We start from the raw sequence: 17,067 nt of genomic DNA, 5'->3' as shown, positions 1-17,067 counted from the left end.
TTTGTATTTCTATGGTGTTTGGTTCTTATTTCTCTTAATTTCTGATTTTATTTATTTGAGCCCTCTCTCTTTTTTCTTGATGAGTCTGGTTAAAAGTTTATCAATTTTGTTTATCTTTTTAAAGAACCAGCTCTTTGTTTTATTGACCGACTATTTTTTTTTTTTTTACTCTATTTCATTTATTCCATTCTAATCGTTATTATTTCCTTCCTTCTACTCATTTTGGGATTTGTTTGCTGTTCTTTCTATGGTTCCTTTAAGTATAAGGTTAGATTATTATCTGAGATTTTTGTTTGTTTGTTTCTTGAGGTAAGCTTGTATTGCTATGAATTTTCCTCTTAGGACTGTTTTTACTGTGTCCTATAGATTTTGTGTTCTTATTTTCATTTGTCTCAAGGTATCTTTTGATTTCTTCCTTGATTTCATTGTTGACCCATTCATTATTTAGTAGCATATTATTTAGCCTCTATGTGTTTGTTTTTCAGTTTTTTTCTTGTAATTGATTTCTGGTTTTATACCACTGTGGTTGGTAAAGATACTTGATATGATTCCAGTCTTCTTAAATTTCCTGAGGCATATTTTGTGGCCTAACATGTCATCAATCTCAGAGAATGTTCCATGTGCACTTGAGAAGAATGTATACTCTACTGCTTGAGGTAAAATGCTTTAAAAATACCTGTTAAATCCATCTTGTCTTGTGTGTCATTTAAGGCCACTGTTTCCTTGTTGATTTTCTGTTTGAAAGATTTGTCTAGCGGTGTCAATAGGGTGTTAAAGTCTGTTACTGTGACTATATTACTGTCAATCTCTCCCTTTATGTTGGTCAATATTTGCTTTACATATTTAGGTGCTCCTACGTTGGGTGCATAGATGTTTATGAGAGTTATGTCTTGTTGGATTGATCCCTTTATCATTATAAAATGCCCTTCTTTGTTTCTTGTTACAGCCCTTGTTTTAAAGTCTATGTTGTCTGATGTAAATATTGCTACCCCAGCTTGTTTTGTTTGTTTCCATTTGCATGAAACATCTTTTTTCACCCCTTTACTTTCGGTCTCTGTGTGTGTCTTTTGGTCTGAAATGGGTCTCTTGCAGTCAGTATATGTATAAACCTTGTTTTATTTTGTTTTAAATCTATTCAGCCACCCTATGTCTTTTGACTGGAACATTTAGTACATTTACATTTAAATTAATTATTGATAAGTATGTAATTATTTCTACTTTCAGATTGTTTTGTAGTTCTCTTTTCTTATTCTCTTGCTGCTCTCTCTTGTACGTTTGTGACTTTTGATAGTGTCACATTTGGATTCTTTTCTCTTTATTTCTTGTATATCTCTAATAGATTTTTGATTTGTGGTTACCATATGCTTCATATATACCAAGCTATGTTTAGAGCAGTCTATTTTAAATTGATAGTTGCTTAAGCTCAAACACATTCTAAAATCACAATTTTACTCACCCCTCCACGTTGATGCTTTTGTTGTTATTTTTTACTTCTTTTGCGTTTGCGTGTATGCCTTAATTTATTATTGTAATTACACATCTTCCAACTTTTGCCTTTTGACCTTTGTACCAGCTTTATAGTACATTGATCCACTGCTTTTACTAAGTGTTTGCCTTTATCAGAGAGATTTTTTCTTTTCTGTATTTTCTTATTCATATTTTTGATCTTTTATTTTCTACTTAAAGAAGCCCTTTAATATTTCTTGTAAGATTAGTTTAGTGGTGATAAATGCCTTCAGCTTTTTCTTGTCTAGGAAGCTCTTTATCGCTTCTCAATCCTAAATTATAGTCTCGCTGGGTAGAGTAATCTTGGTTGCAGGTTCTTGCTTTTCATCACTTTGAATATTTTGTGCCTATTTCTTCTGGCCTGCAAATTTTCAGTTGAGAAATCAGCTGACAGTCTTATGAGAGCGCCTTTGTAAGTGATTGCGTTTTTCTTGCTAATTTAAAGTTTCTCTCTTTGTCTTTAACCTTTGGCATTTTAATTACGATGTGTCTTAGTGTGGGCTTTTTTGGATTCCTCCTCTTTGGGACTCTCTGTGCTTCGTAAAGAGCTAAAAATAATTATCATTATATTTTTAAAAAAATATTAACCACTGACCACCTCACACTTATGAGGATGGCTACCATAAAAAAAAAAAAGTGTTGCAAGGATGTAGAAAAATTGGAACCCATGTGACAGTTTAGAATGTAAAATGCTGCAGTAACTGTGGAAAATGTAATGGTGATTTCTCAAAAAAATTAAAAATAGAATTACCGTATATGATCCAGCAATTGCCCGTCTTGGATATAACCAAAAGAATTAAAAGCAGGGTCTTAAAGATATATTTTGTACACCCATATTTTTAGCAATATTATTCACAATAACTAAAAGATGGAAGCAACCCAAGTGTCTATTAGTGGATAAATGGGTAAACTAAATGTGGTATACACATACAGTGAATATTATTCAGCCTTAAAAAGAAAGAAGAGGTTGCAATATGCTATCCCATGGATGAACCTTAAGGACAATATGCTAACTAAAATTAGCTAATCACAAAAGGGACAAATACATATGATTCCACTTTTATGAAGCACCTAGAATAGTCAAGTTTATAGTGACAGAAAATAGAATGGTGGTTGCCAGGGGCTGGAGGGAGGGGGAACAGATAGTTGTTTAGTGAGTATAGAACTCCAGTTTCACAAGATGAAGAGTTCTAGACCTTGTCAACAATGTGGATGCACTTAACACTACTGACTTGTGCACTTAACTGAAAATAGTTAAGGTGGTAAATTTTAAGTTTTGTTTATGTTACCACAATTCAAAAAAAAAATTAACTACTGAGGATGTATTTCTACTATCTCATTTGATCCTTACAATAACCCTTAACTGTTAGTAGAATTATCCCATTTTATAGTGAGGAAAACAAGGCTCAGAGTAGTTAAGTGAGCTATCTAAGACACACAACTAGAAAGTGGCAAAGCTAAACTTCATACTCAGATCTGGTTCTACCTCATCTGGGGAGAGAAAGTATAATGGAATTAATTTGACTGCTGGTTGAAATATAAGAAATCAACCCTTGGTAATTTACAAAGAAAGCTATAAATGTGTACATGGGCTGTGTGTGTGGGTGTCTGTGAAAGAGAGACAGCGTGAAAAAGAGGGAGAGAAGTGGGAGCTAAACATGTAAGCAAGCTCCCAGACATCTGCTTTATGTGTCTTGTTCAAGTTTTCTCCCTTCCTAAATCTTCAGAGAGCAGGCGTGAGTCAACTGTGAACATGGTGAGAAAAGGTCACCCAACATTCCCTCAGCTTGCTAAATCAGAAGTCACTAGCATGGAGATTATCTGTGTACATAAAATTAAGCCCCTCAATGATCAGGAGAAGATAGTGGCTCTTACTTTTTGAAATGGCTCCATTAAACATTCTCGCACACTCTATCTCCATCGCTTTCTTCCTTTTGAAGACAAAGGATAACAAAGTGCACTTGTCAAAAATAAATTAGGTCTAGTGAGAGAATGGGGGGAGCAGTAGGAAGAGCACCAAGCAGGAGTCAAGTCTAATTCTACCTACTTAGACCACCAACTCACTGTACCATCCTGGGCATATCTCTTCCTCCGCCACAAGGGTCGAGCTGCTATTCCTACCATTATTTTCATATAATGAATTTGAGCCAAATTTAGAAGGAAGAACACAATCTCCCAAGGGGAATAAAAAATATAAGAGTATCCTCTAGCCTCTTACAAATAGCTTTCATCTATCATAGGCTTACTACTGTGTGTCAGACACTGTGACGAACACTTTACATGTGGTAGCCCTCATCCTTCTACCACTTGGCAATTTATTTTTATAATGAGACTGCACCAAGTTTCCTAAAATATCTGCCTAGATGATAAAGAGCAGACTCAGAATTTGAACAAAAACTTGTCTAGTACCAAAGTTTTTTCTTTTCTCCACTCAATGGTGTTAAGTTGAACAGCAAATTAAATATAAATTGCTGTGGAAGTACCAAGGAGGCATGGAAGAAGTCAGTGCTGTCATCCCCAGGGGAATTAAGAAGGTGGGCGTTGAAGTTACAAGAAAGCAGTTGATTTGTTTTGTGAAGCAAGAACACACGAATAAAGTCAAGGTGGTAGAGAGTACAAACTTTCTAGGAAAACTGTAAATAATCCTATTTGGTTTAAGGGTAGTTGTTGGGCTGTGGCTGGAGATCATAAGTCTACCACATTGTGAAGAACCTTGAAGGTCAAACTAAGGGGTTTAGAACTTATTTGTATTAGCAGGAGGGAGCTTGCCTATACAAATAAGTTTGTATTGAGGGGTTTATTATCAATAAATACTATCTCTTTTATAAGAGTTCTTTATATGTGCAAAGAAATTAAACATATCTGAAGTGTTTCAAAGAGGAAATAATTGTTTTTATTCCATCTCACATAGACGATGGCATTGCTGGCTGATATAGCTCAATGGGTGAATGATGGCTTTACATCAGCACTTAGGGCCCCTTAGTGTGCACAGTGAAGTCAGCTAATTATGCTGCCTTTTTCCTAAAATAATGAGACATTTCTATTTCTTTTTATGCTTTAGGAAAGATTAAGAAATTTCAAGGAACTCCAAGCTAAATTTCAAAATCTCGATATACCATCTCTTCCAGGACCTATTAAAATCTCAGCAGGTGTTTCTCAAAAGGGTAATGTTAGAAGCACACAGACAACAAGGACTTTGGCCAATGGGAAACCCTTCTCATCTAACTATAGTCAGCTCCCACCATATTGTTCCAGTGGTGAACCCCAGCCTCTTAAACCCCAGAAAATGAAGTTTGCCCAGAAGAGTGAGAATCATAAATGTTCTAATTCTCTAAGACCTCCAGGAAGGTCTGATGGCTCTGCAGTAAATTCACAGACGGCTTCTCAGCTTTTAAACATGGATCAGTTAAATGCTAAGACTACCAGTAAGGAAGAAATTGTGACAAGTAGCTTCAGAGACAAGCTCTGGAACTGGGAGAAGGTTTCGTCTCAGAAAAATGAGATGTCATCAGGCTTTCCCCTTGCCAGTTGTGGCAGTAGCATCTTCCATCTGGAAGAACAGAAAAGCACAGGGCTTTCTCCAGAGGAGCCCAGGAAAAAGCTGGAAATAAAAGGAACCCAGACTCCCTCCAAGAGGCACTTGATGGCCCAAAGAAAATCACGTGCCGCCTCTGAAGTTCCCACTTTTCTACTTGCTCAACATGAAAGGAAGAGCCTAGAGCACCCCAGTCCTGAGAGGACCCCAGCAGCGAATGCCTGCCAGCCTATCTATGAGCAGGAGCTCAGCAGCCAGGCCCCAGGTGAGAAATCTAATCCCCACAGTTCTAGGGGTAGAGTTAATTTTTTTTTTCTGAGTTAAAGTTTGCTGACTTGGGAAGGTCCCATATGTGACCTTGGCAATGTTTGCTCCAAACTCCGACACAGGTTTCTAGGCCCATCTGCTGACTTGTAATTGTAGATTTTGGTAAAGCGATTAATCTCCTGGAATTATATTTTGAGACAGTTTGTGCAAACTTGGATTTGAATCCTAGCTCTACATCTTATAAGATACATGAATTTGGGACATCTAACTTCGTAGAGCCTGGTATGCTCTCCTGTAAATTATATGAAATCTTCCCTGAAATCTTCCCTGTCTTGATAAACAGCACAACCATCCTTCTGGTTGCTCAGGCCAAAACCTAGGAGCCATGCTCTATTCCTCCCCGTTTCATTCTTTGAATCCAATCCATCAGCAAGCTCTTGCTTCTACCGCCAGATTTCATTCTGAATCCCTTCAGTTCTGTCCATTTCTACTCTTTGCCCATGTCCATGCCACCATCTTCTCTCATCTGGACCACAACAAGGACCCGACTGGTCTTCTGGCTTCCATACTCTTGCCCTTTTCTATTCTATTCTCCTCCTAGCAGGTGCAGTGATCCTCTAAAGCATAAGTTATATCACATCAGTCTCCTGCTCAAGTTCAACTCCGGCCATTTTAAAGTACCCATGTGATTTGGTCCTTGCCTACCTTTCTCACACTCTACTCTCTCCTCACATTGGCCTTCTCATCATTGCTGAGATATACCAAGCTGGTTCCACCCCTTTGGGATGGGAGAAGAAGAAGGAAGCCCCCTTCCCTTCTTGCAGAGGTCAGCAGGGCTGTGAGAAAGTCGCACTGGGGTATTTGGGAAACACTAGCCAACTTTAGTTTTATCATGCAGTCAACCACTATATTATGTAAACCGAAAATTCGGGCACTTGGGTAATGTATGGTTTTATGATATTTTCAGTGTAAGAGTCAGATACTATTTTCATATGTAATATTGGAATTTCTGTTGGAGTTTGGCTTATTAGTGCAGAAGGATACAATATATGAAATAGAGACTGTCCTGGAGGGACTCAAAATCCACAGGTTCCCATGTACCGAAGTAAGCCTTGAAGCCCGTCCTAGGCAGAGCCCTGGAAATCAGAGATCAGTTCTTACTCCTCTTTATAGCACCCATGGTATTTGCCCGTCATAAGTGCCTGAAGAACTCTTTCAGGGAATAGTCACTGTCCATTTCCTCTGAAGCAGGCCCTGTGCTTGGTGCTGAGAGATCAGTATGGCCCAGTCTCTGCCCACAAGGAGCCTACATTCAGTGTGAAGATAGACCCACCCTTCTAATATATCTCGCTGGAGAGGTGTTAACAGTGTGTGATGGAGATATAAAACAGAGTGGTTGATTCTGTCCTTGATTTCTGGTAGAAATCAAGAAGAGCTTTCTAGAGGAGGTATCATTGGAGTAGGGCCTTAAAGAGGGAAAGTTGGGCAAGAGAGAAGTGAGGGAACAGCATTCTAGAACCGGGAATGGCATGAACAACATCTTGGATAAATGCCTTTTTAAGGCTTTTAAAATCAAATCTGGGGAACTGAGATGTCAGTAGTGTGAGCAAAAGATGTTTGCGCTTCAAGTCGAGGAAGTAAAATGGTAAAATATTAGAAAAGAATCCAGAAATGTCAATTAAGGCCATATGCCATTTAAATGCCAGAGAAGGGAGTGAACGGATGTCATGCTGAGGAAATTGGGCTTCATTCTTTCTGAGCAGCAGGATGGTGACAAGATCAGGTTTGCCTTCTGATCTGGACACTCTGGCTATGGGGTGGAGGATAGATTGGAAGAGAGTGAGACTAAAGCAAGGAAACTGGTCAGTTTCACCTGCTAAGCCATGAAATGGAAATAATAATAACCTACATTTTAGATTGTTTGTGCTCAGAAAAACAGCCAGATGTCAAGCATCACCAACTTGCCAAAACGAAGCCACTGCCTTCCATGGATTCTCTGGGTCCTCCTCCTGCAAAGCCACCGAAGCCCCCAGCCGTGAACCTCCAGGCCTTCCAGAGGCAGACAGGTGTTCCCAAGACCTACAAGGAAGGTAAAGAAATGCACAGGGCCCCGCACGCAGCCAGCCAACCAGCAGGAGTCACGGCCCCAGCGCCTGTATCCCCCAGTCACCTCCCTCTCTGTTTCAGTTCCCAGGTGACAATACTGAACTGCTTTCACGTGGGGCTGGACATCCATCACTGCTTATTCTCACATAGAGGCCGTAGCAGCTTGCCTGTGAAATGACAAATCTGTGGGACTTCTTGGCCCTTTATCGCTGCTGAGCCAGCCCGCTTCCCCTGAGAGCATTGCATTTGATCACTGGGAATCTGTCCAAGAGGAAGAAAACAGAAAGGAGCAGGGCAGGGAGGCAGAGAGCCTTTGTGTTTCCTATAAAGCCTGTGTTGTCAACAGATCTGGTGCAATAGAAGAGGGGGAGGGAGTGCAAAGGGAGGAAGTCGGTGTGAACTTGACCTGTGATACACGAGGGTCCCTCAGGCCTCTGTGATCTGCCTTCAGTAATTAAATGAAGGACTCCCACCCCTGTCCCCCATGGTTCTTTCCAGGAACGGGAGCTTTCTTGGAAGCCATTTTTCTGTGCTATTGTGTCTTCCTCCGCTAGGTAAAGAAATACCTTCTCATCCCCTTTCTACCCCCACTACATTCTGATCCTGTTGACATTTTAAACACCTTTGCTTCTGTTTGCTTTAATGAAACATGAGGTGAACCCGCACTTTAAAGTGATATACAGTGCTGTGCTAACATTTGTTTTACTGTGGCCATGAGTGCCAGCAGGTGGTATACTAAGAGAGCTCAATCTTAGTTCATTGATTGCTCATTTGACTGCTTTAATTCAGTGGTTCTCAAACTTTAGCATGCATCAAAATCTTGTTAAAACATCCATTACTGGACCCCAATTCCAGAGTTTCTGAATTGGAGGGCTGAGAATTTGCCTTTTTAACAAGTTCCCAGGGGATTCTGCTGGTCCAGGGACCACATTTGGAAAACAATTGCTATAAGTCATCTTAAGTCTTATCTAAAAGAGAATTCTATGTAATGCTTACTTCAGTAGCATATTTACTAAAACTGGAAAATTCTATATAGAGAAATAGAGCTCTTGTAAGTATACTTTAATAACATGGCCACCTTCATATCAGAGAAGACAAAGTATGTTTTTTATAAACATTAAATATTTTAGGCCATCTCTCTGAAAGGGAAGAGGGTTGTCAGAAAACATAGAACAAAGTATTAAATGTTTTGTAATAAAACAGGCTTTGTAAATCCCAGCTTCCCCACTCACTAGTATTTAAATTGGGGCATATTATTCACTGAGCCTCGTTGTCCTTGCCTGTAAATGTGGATGATGATAATAACACTCCACTCATAGGATTATTGTGAGGATAAATGAATGAGATGAGGCATGGAAAGACGAAACTTCCTGACACACCAGTAAATGCTCAATAAATGAATGTTATCATTATTTTAAGCATGTGTCAAGCAGTTACACTCTATTTGCCAGGCCCTGTGATAGACGCAAGAGATTGAGAGAGACCCAACAGAAATGCTGGTGCTCCAGGAGGTCAATATCTAATACAGGAGATTAATACTCATGATTAAGCACCATGAAGTGTGGGCAAGGGTTGTAATACAGGACAGGTTCCTCTGGGTGCCAGGAGAAGGGGAGGCTTGGGGCGCAGGTGAGTTGCCATTCCACATTTTTTCCCCAGGAGTCAGCTCATTGCACAAACATAATTAGCTTTAATCAAGCTGCTGCTAACGGCTCTTTTTCATTCTGCCTTTTACTGTTGCAGCAGCTGTGGAAGAGGGTTACCTGCCTCCAGAGAGGTGAGTACCTATTTTTGCTTTTTAGCTTTTTATTTTATTTTATTATTAGTTTCAAGTATACAGCACATTGGTTAGACATTTATATAGTTTGTGAAACTGTTTCTTAATTGTGCAGGAGTGTAGCCTACTAACGAGGCTGCTGAGCCTGCCCAAGACCAGCGAAAAAGCACAGGCCACATGTCTCAGAAGAGCTGCAGAAAGAGCAGATTTATGTGCCAAACTGTAACTTTTGTTTTAGATAAGAGATTAAATAAACTGCATTTAACAGCCGTGTTGATGTTAAATTGCAAAGATGATCCTCTGAGGTACTTTTATTTATTGTACAATCTAGGTCAGTAAATTGAAACATTAGCTTCCATAGTAATAAATGGAATTAGAGGCTACAGAATGCCCCGGGCAGCTGGTGTGGCGTTAGGAACTGGTAATGAGACAAAGGACCTTCTATTTTTGGTGTGCTCATTTTAAGAATTTTGCCGTGAAAGTATCAACTCATTAATTCCCTCGATCTATTGAGCCCTTTGATGAGTGTCATACATTGAACTGGTTGGCTACTTTATACAGATTTCCTCATTTTATCTTCTCGAGAAGGCTGCAAAGTTGCTGCCACTGTCCTCATTTTACAGCTAAGACACTCAGTCTCAGAAAGTTTGCCACTTGCACAGCTATGATTCTAACTCAGGTATGCACACACTAATTTTTTTTTTAATTGAGAAATAACTGATATATGACATTGTGTAAGTTTGAGGTGCACAACCTGTTGGTTTGATACATTTACATATTGCAATATGATTACTACAGTAGCCTTGGCTAACACCTCTATCACCTCACATAGTTATTATTTTGTGTGTGTGTGTGTGTGTTGAAAATAGTTAAGATCTAGTCTCTTAGCAACTTTTAAGTTTATAATATCTTTTTTACTATAATCCCTGTGTTGTACATTAGAGCTCCAGGACTTATTTATATACTAGTTGCAAGTTCGTGCCCCTCAAAAAACATCTCCAATACCCCCAGCCCCTGGTAATGATCATTCTGTTCTCTGTTTTTACAACTGAGTTTTTTAAAAAAGATTCCACATATAAGTGGTATCATACAGTATTTGTCTTTGTCTGACTTACCTCACTTAGCATAATGCCCTCAAGGTCTACTTATGTTTTTGCAAATGGCAGGATTTCTTTCTTTCTTGTGGCTGAATAATATTCCATGTAAATATATACCACATCTCCTTTATCCATTCATCTATCAGTGGACACTTAAGTTGTTTCCATATCTTGGCTGTTGTAAATAATGCTGCAATTAACATGGGTGTGCAGATATCTCTTTGCAATCCTGATTTAATCTCCTATGGCTATATCCTCGGAAGCAGGATTGTTATATCATATGATAGTTCAATTTTTAAGTTTTTGAGGAACCATCATACTGTTTTCCATAATGATTGTACTAATAGGTATACCCAAACTATTCTGACTATATCACCTCATCTCCCTCACAAAGATGTTGTTCTCAAGAAGGTCAGTCCTAGAAGGACAACTAGACATAAAAACAAGTAATCATATTATTCATTTATAAATATTTATAATAGTAATATGCGTTAAGTTTTGTAACAGAGAAAGGTACAAGATTCAGAGGTTGCAAAAATGCAAGAGTGATCACTTTTCCTTGGAGAGTCAGGGAAATCCATATGAGTTACCTGTTGCTAGAGTTATACACAACAAATAAACAACAAACATAATAATAAACATAATAATAAACAACAAACATCAACAGTATTCAACTTGAGAGTGGGTTCAGCTGATCTGATCTCTGCTGGTGTTACTCACATTAGCGGACTATGCAAGCAGTTCTGCTCATATTGATTGGGGTCGCTTCTGTGTCTAGGGGTCGGATTGCATTTGGCTGACCTAGCATTGCCTTGGCTGGGATGACTGGGGCAACCTGACTTAGCACCATCTGTCTCATCCTGCAGTAGGCTAACTGAGGAATGTTCTCTTAATGGTCAGAGCAGACAGCCCAATTGCACAAACTTTTCAAGCCCTTGCTATATCACATTTGCTAACATCCTGTTGGTCAAAGCAAGACACATGGCCAAGCTGAGTCAGAATGGGGTGGGGGCACTGAAATTTTACATGGCAAAGTGCAGAGTTCCAGGAAGGGGTGAAGAATAGGAATATAATAATAAAATATATTATAATAATAATATAATAAAACTAGCACCGAAGAGGAAACATTTGAAATGAGTTATGAGGGTCCACATTTGCTGGATAACATAGATAACACTATAGGCAAAGGCAGGAAGTGTGAGGTACCACATCTTATTTGCCAAACTAAAAGTGGTTAAGTGGAGTTAGAGTATAGAAAGTATAGTAAGAAATGGAAAGAAATGAGGTTGTTAAGGTAGACAAGAACCCAATCAAGGAGGATCTTGTACATCAAGGAATAGATAAGGCAACTGCGTTCAACAAAGAACTGACCATATGGTTCTAGACACAATTCATGTGCTCCAGGAATGCCTAGTTTAGATGTGTATTTGAAAGAGTTAAACGAGAGCACAAGGTATTTCAGCGGAGGTGCGTTCCACGTGCGTTTACTTGAATGAGAGAAAACAATTTAGACAGCTCAGGCAATGGTTTGCACTATTTTCTCAATGAGCATCGGCCCCAGAGTGACAGTTTGAGGGGACAGTGGCATTCTGGTGTACTCTGTATCAGTCTTCGTTCTCTCGTGCCTTGCATACTGGAAGCATCTCAGTATGATTGAGTGTGCTGTGTTCACAGTGTTTAGCTGAGTGTGCGTTTTTTCTGCAGCTTAGCTCTAAACTAAGCTGACTTCTTCCCTAGCATTTTCATCAGAGAAACAGCATTCCATTTCAACATGGAAATCTTGCTGTAATGAGCAAGTATTGGGAAACAGTAGTCAGTCTCTAACGTGATGCCTTCTTCTGACGGAATTTACAAGAGCAATTTGACTATACTGTTTTTACATACTGACTTTAGAACCTAATCTGAAATGAGGTTCAGTTTACCTCAATTATGATATGAGCCATTGTACTGTAAGAGTGAAAGCCGAAAGACATGAAGAGGGACCAAGATTCTTAGGGTTGGCTTCATGGGAGAATAAAGAGCTTGAGATGTATCCCACAGGAGGGATTAGAATTAGATAGGTTTACTTATTTGTTCTCTTTTGTGAGACCGTAAGGTGGGTGAGGACAGGGTATTGTTCCTGGAAATAACCACATTCCTAACTTGTAGTTTGGTTAGTGGGTGGGACGGACAGACGGACAGACAAATTGATGGACCAATGCACGTTCAGTGTAGAGCTAGAACGTGATTGAAAGCAAGGCGATGGCACTAAAGAGGAGAATATAAATGGATGAAAAGTATCGTGATATGAGAACTTAAGAGATGAGGCCAGATCCTAAAGTGCAGTGAGTGTCGTGTTAAGGAGTCTGGACTTTATCTTGTCAGTGACAAGAAATTAGTTTGAACAGGTAAATGCTGTGATGCTGAGCGGCCTTAGATACAACTTCCATAGAAACTGGTACTCGTTTGTTCATGATATTAATCTTCAATACAGATATTAGCTTAGAAATAAAGTATGTAGGACCTCATCACTGAAGGGGGACCTGGCAATTATCTGATGGAGCCAGGCCATATAGCATAATGTTAACAAAAACCTGGGTTTTTAATCCAAGCCTTACCACTTACACACCTATGTAACCTTGGACAAATGCCTTAACCTCTGCAAACCTCAGTTTCTTCTTATGTAAAATGAGATATTGGTAGTGCCTAACTCATACAATTATGGTGAAGGTTAAATGAAATAAGTGTTTAGTGCAATGCCTCACATCTACAGAATGTTCAATAAAGCTTGCATAGTTATTAAATAACCTCCCACCAGACACAAGAATCCATGCTTAGAATTATAGTCTCCAAAAATCCTTTGATGGGGAGCTCATTACCTAGAGAATCCAGTGTTTTTCTTTGCTGGGGCAGATTTTATTCATTTAACACATTTATTGAGAATCGACTCATATACGTTGAGAATAGAGAAATGTATAAAGTAGACAAAAAATCTTGTATGTATTCACGTGTGTGCATACACATTTGTTTGTTTGTTCAAACATCCTTGAAATTGAGCTAGAAAAAAGATCTTCCTGTCCCAGACTCCCAACCATTTGTCTAGGAACTACTAGGACAAATTGTCTTTACCCTTTTTTTACATGACAGCTTTTAAAATAGCTAAGCCCTACATTCTTTTCTAAACTAAAACTGTTGTTTTTGACTATTATTCACAAAACAGGAGTTCTTGTGTTTTAGCTGTGTTTGTATGGATGCTATATATACTTTAATCACCCTGTTAGGAAACCAGTGCATTTACAATAGCCACTCATTTCTGAGCATCCTCATATTGTATATTAAATACAAGAAGTGGTGTTGTGTAACGGAACAAGTAAAGGTCTGAAATCAGATTAGCATAGGTTCACACCCCTCCTCTGTACCTTAGAGAAGTCTTAACAGATCAGAGCTTTGATAGACACATCTGTAAAATGAACACAATAATATTTACTTCACTGATTACCATGAAGACTAAATGAGAGAAATTGTATAAAGCATGGAGTACTCAGAAGCTGTTCAGTGAGTCTTAGTTGCCTCAACCCTTGGTATTCACATCTCTTATCTCTGGATTATTAATATCTCATTAGTTCCCAACAGTGAAATGACTCTTTGGAGACTATTCTTTGCTATCACACTTTCATGTGAACCCAGCTGGCTGGCATCTCTCTTGAACAGCAATCCTTATTTCTGTGAGCAAAGCAGGTTAGTCCCAGGGCAGCAATCAGTACCTGGTCTCTGTCAGTCCTTAGCAGAGTCGGCTAATATTTTATTCATTAGCTCTAAATATGGCTTTTCTCCCATTAGGAAGTGTCAGAGGGTAGTCCTGACTCTGGGAATCTCAGCAACTAGACACTAAGGAAGGGAGAAGCTCTTTATTTCACTATAGAAAAGATTCAGACAGTACCATGTTTTTCAGATGAAGGGCTGTGAGTAGATCTCAGGAGTGTACCATTTTCTCTCCCAAACTTTTTAATTTTGTGTTTTCATTGATGATAGTCTTTAAAAGATAATATAAGCCTATTTTGAATCTTCTGGATGACCCCTTTCAACCTAATACTTTGGAACATGCTTTTGTATTTGTGTTTTTGATATCTCTACCCCATGCAGACTGGGAAACACAAACGCCTCCTGGAGTTGGGCAGATTACAGGACTGGGTCGAGGGCCCACATTAGACAACTAGGAAGAGCAGATGCTGTGGAAGTGGGGAGTGAATGCCTTATCTAGGGCATTCAAGTAAAACAAAGATGATATCAGAACACTGTGGCCAAACAAAACATATCTTATTTGAATAGCGATAACTGCTATAAAGAAAAAACTGTTGTAAGTATTAGGATTGTAACTGGGGATTTGACAGTAAAAGAAGTATTGGATGTTTAAGAAAGTCCTCTCTGAGGTGGTGACCTTTGGGTCGAGACCTGAATGGTGAGGACCCTGTCATGGAAGGTCTAGGAGAAGAACTTTCCAGGGAGAGGCAACAACTGTGCAGTCTCAAGGGAGAACATCCTCCTCACCTTTAAAGATCCAGAAAGCGGGGAAGAAGCATGGCTACAACTCAGTGTGCTAGGGGAATGCTGGTAGGACTCTTGCGAGCCATGAAATGAATTTGGATTTTGCTCTAAATGCATTGGGAGGTCATAGGAGAATTTTAAGCCAACAGTGACATGAGCTGGCATTTATTTTGTAAAGATCATTCTGGATGCTGTATAAATAATACCTTTCGTGAAGAAACATGGGACAAGAGGAGGACAGCCAAGGAAGCCACTACAACAACATGACAATTATAATAGCATTAAAAATAGCAATCCACACTTAACATATTGTCAGTTCTAAGTACATATATGATTCTATTTATTCTATTAAGTGGATGAAATCATCCCATTTTGTAGATGAGGAAACTGAATCACAGAAGCGAAATAACTTGATGTGCACAAGGTGGTAGAAATGGAGATAAAGAAATTAATGGATTCAAGCTATATTTGGGAGGCAAGCCAGCAATTGCTGGATTAGCTGTGGGGAGTGAGACGTGAGAGGAAGATAGGAATCTAGGACCACTTCCAGGTGATTTGCTTTTTCTATCATTGTTGATATGAACACATGTGGAGCACTTGGCACATCATCAGTGCTCTGTACAAGACTGATTCTTCCTGAAAGCTATTTGTGATTGCTTTCTACTTAACAAAACAAAAGAAGTATGTCATTGTTCCTTTGTGTGCATAATATCAGAATCTCTAAAGACGAGTCTAAATTGTTTGCAACTACAGTGCTCCTTCCGAATGGCCATTTTAGGTAATTAGGACTGATGTAGATCTGCTCTGACCGACCAACAGCAAAGCAGGCTCCTGTATAATATCTGGGAGGTGAAAGTGGGCCCCAATATCTCAGTGTACTAAATTGGATGGCTATGGGGCATGAATGAAGAGCAGGAATTTTAAGCCTATGCGTTATAAAGTTTTAGACCCAGAACATTCAGGTGGCTTCAGCTTAAGCCTCTTTAATAATTTCTTATTATCCCTTTTTAATTGGGCTTCAGGGACACAACAAGGACACTGTTTGGCCTGCCTTTCACAAGGTAGGAGTCATGGATTTTACTTAGGGTTTTTCTTTTCTTTCATATTTTCAAGTATTCCTCCTTTTAAGAAAATCACCTAAAGATTCTATTGATTGAGCACTTTCCAAAGATAACACCTTGCGCTCTATACTTTATCTAGTCTACCCTCTCATTTTAAAACTCCCAATTACAACTATCCCTTGAAGTAAGTGGACTCTCCGACCATAGGGCCAGGTTAAGTCATCCAGGATGGTGCAACTAGATCAGCAGTTCCAGGGTCTGGCCAAGTGAGCCTAGATGCAGAGCACAGCCTCCCAGCCACCACTCAGGCTGCCTTATTGCAGATTCACATGAGATCTTCATTTAAGGCAAAAGAAGGGAAGGTTTAACAGACTCACAGCCTGCTCTACAAACTGAGCCTGGACATTCTCCAGGCCAGTGTTCTTGAACATCTGCCTTAGGATTTTATTTTCTGTCTGCAGAAAGATCTGTGTAAGGAAGGCTGGCCAGGGTAGAGCCAAAGTATGAAAGCATTTGGAGCCAAGCCTTGGCTTCTCTCTTTAGTGGCATTCAAATGATAAGCTGGAAAAAGTCATAATTTATGAAGAAATCAGACAATCACAAGTTGCAGACTTGGAGTCTATTTTTGTACATAGAAAGAAAGGTACAAAGAAAAGTTAATGAAAGCTAATCTTTGAGTATATGGCCATGTGTGGAGAATTGCTCAGCCCTTTACATCTGTCAGACTCATTTTAGCTCCATGAGCATCTTAGAAGGGCAAAATTAATATTTCTAGTTTGTAGATAAGAAACCAAGGGCTCAGTGACATTTCATGACTTCCTCTAAAGTACAAGATAATACAGAGCTTATCCAGGATGTGAACTCAGGACTGTATGTATGTTTATAAAGATTTTCAGCTACACTATTCTGTCTCAGAATTTTTCCAACATGAAGGATCTGGGGAGATATCTGTGAGACTGTAAACTCTATAAGGGGAGGGATTGCCTGTCTTTTTCACCTTTGTTTCCCCAGACATGAAAGTAATAATTCTTTAATGACTAAGTAATTGATAGACTAAGGAAGTAACAGATAAACAGATTGATGGGGATAAGGATGGACAGATAGAATGATATTACCTTCCATGAACTTTTATATAAAGAAAACATTCTAAGAATCTGTTATCTTTATTTCCTATTAATTTGCATATGTAATATA

The 17,067-nt window shown here is 39.1% G+C and overlaps 1 protein-coding gene across 3 annotated transcripts in view; it reads left to right on the top strand.

Moving 5' to 3' along the window:
* Positions 1–17,067, top strand: part of FYB2 (FYN binding protein 2) — a 104,642-nt gene that overhangs the window by 29,440 nt on the left and 58,135 nt on the right. For 2 of the 3 annotated variants that reach the window (XM_039887343.1, XM_039887361.1), the window contains exons 2-4: positions 4,568–5,306; positions 7,240–7,398; positions 9,158–9,191. In XM_039887343.1, coding sequence (XP_039743277.1) covers positions 4,568–5,306; positions 7,240–7,398; positions 9,158–9,191 — 932 coding nt within the window. The remainder of the gene's footprint in view (positions 1–4,567; positions 5,307–7,239; positions 7,399–9,157; positions 9,192–17,067) is intronic. The other variant, XM_039887354.1, reaches the window with a different exon arrangement.

This window comes from Pteropus medius, unplaced genomic scaffold (genome assembly GCF_902729225.1).
Source record: "Pteropus medius unplaced genomic scaffold, Ma_sr-lr_union100, whole genome shotgun sequence".
NCBI classification, from domain to species: domain Eukaryota; kingdom Metazoa; phylum Chordata; class Mammalia; order Chiroptera; family Pteropodidae; genus Pteropus; species Pteropus medius.
This window is presented reverse-complemented; position numbering and strand designations above follow the sequence as displayed.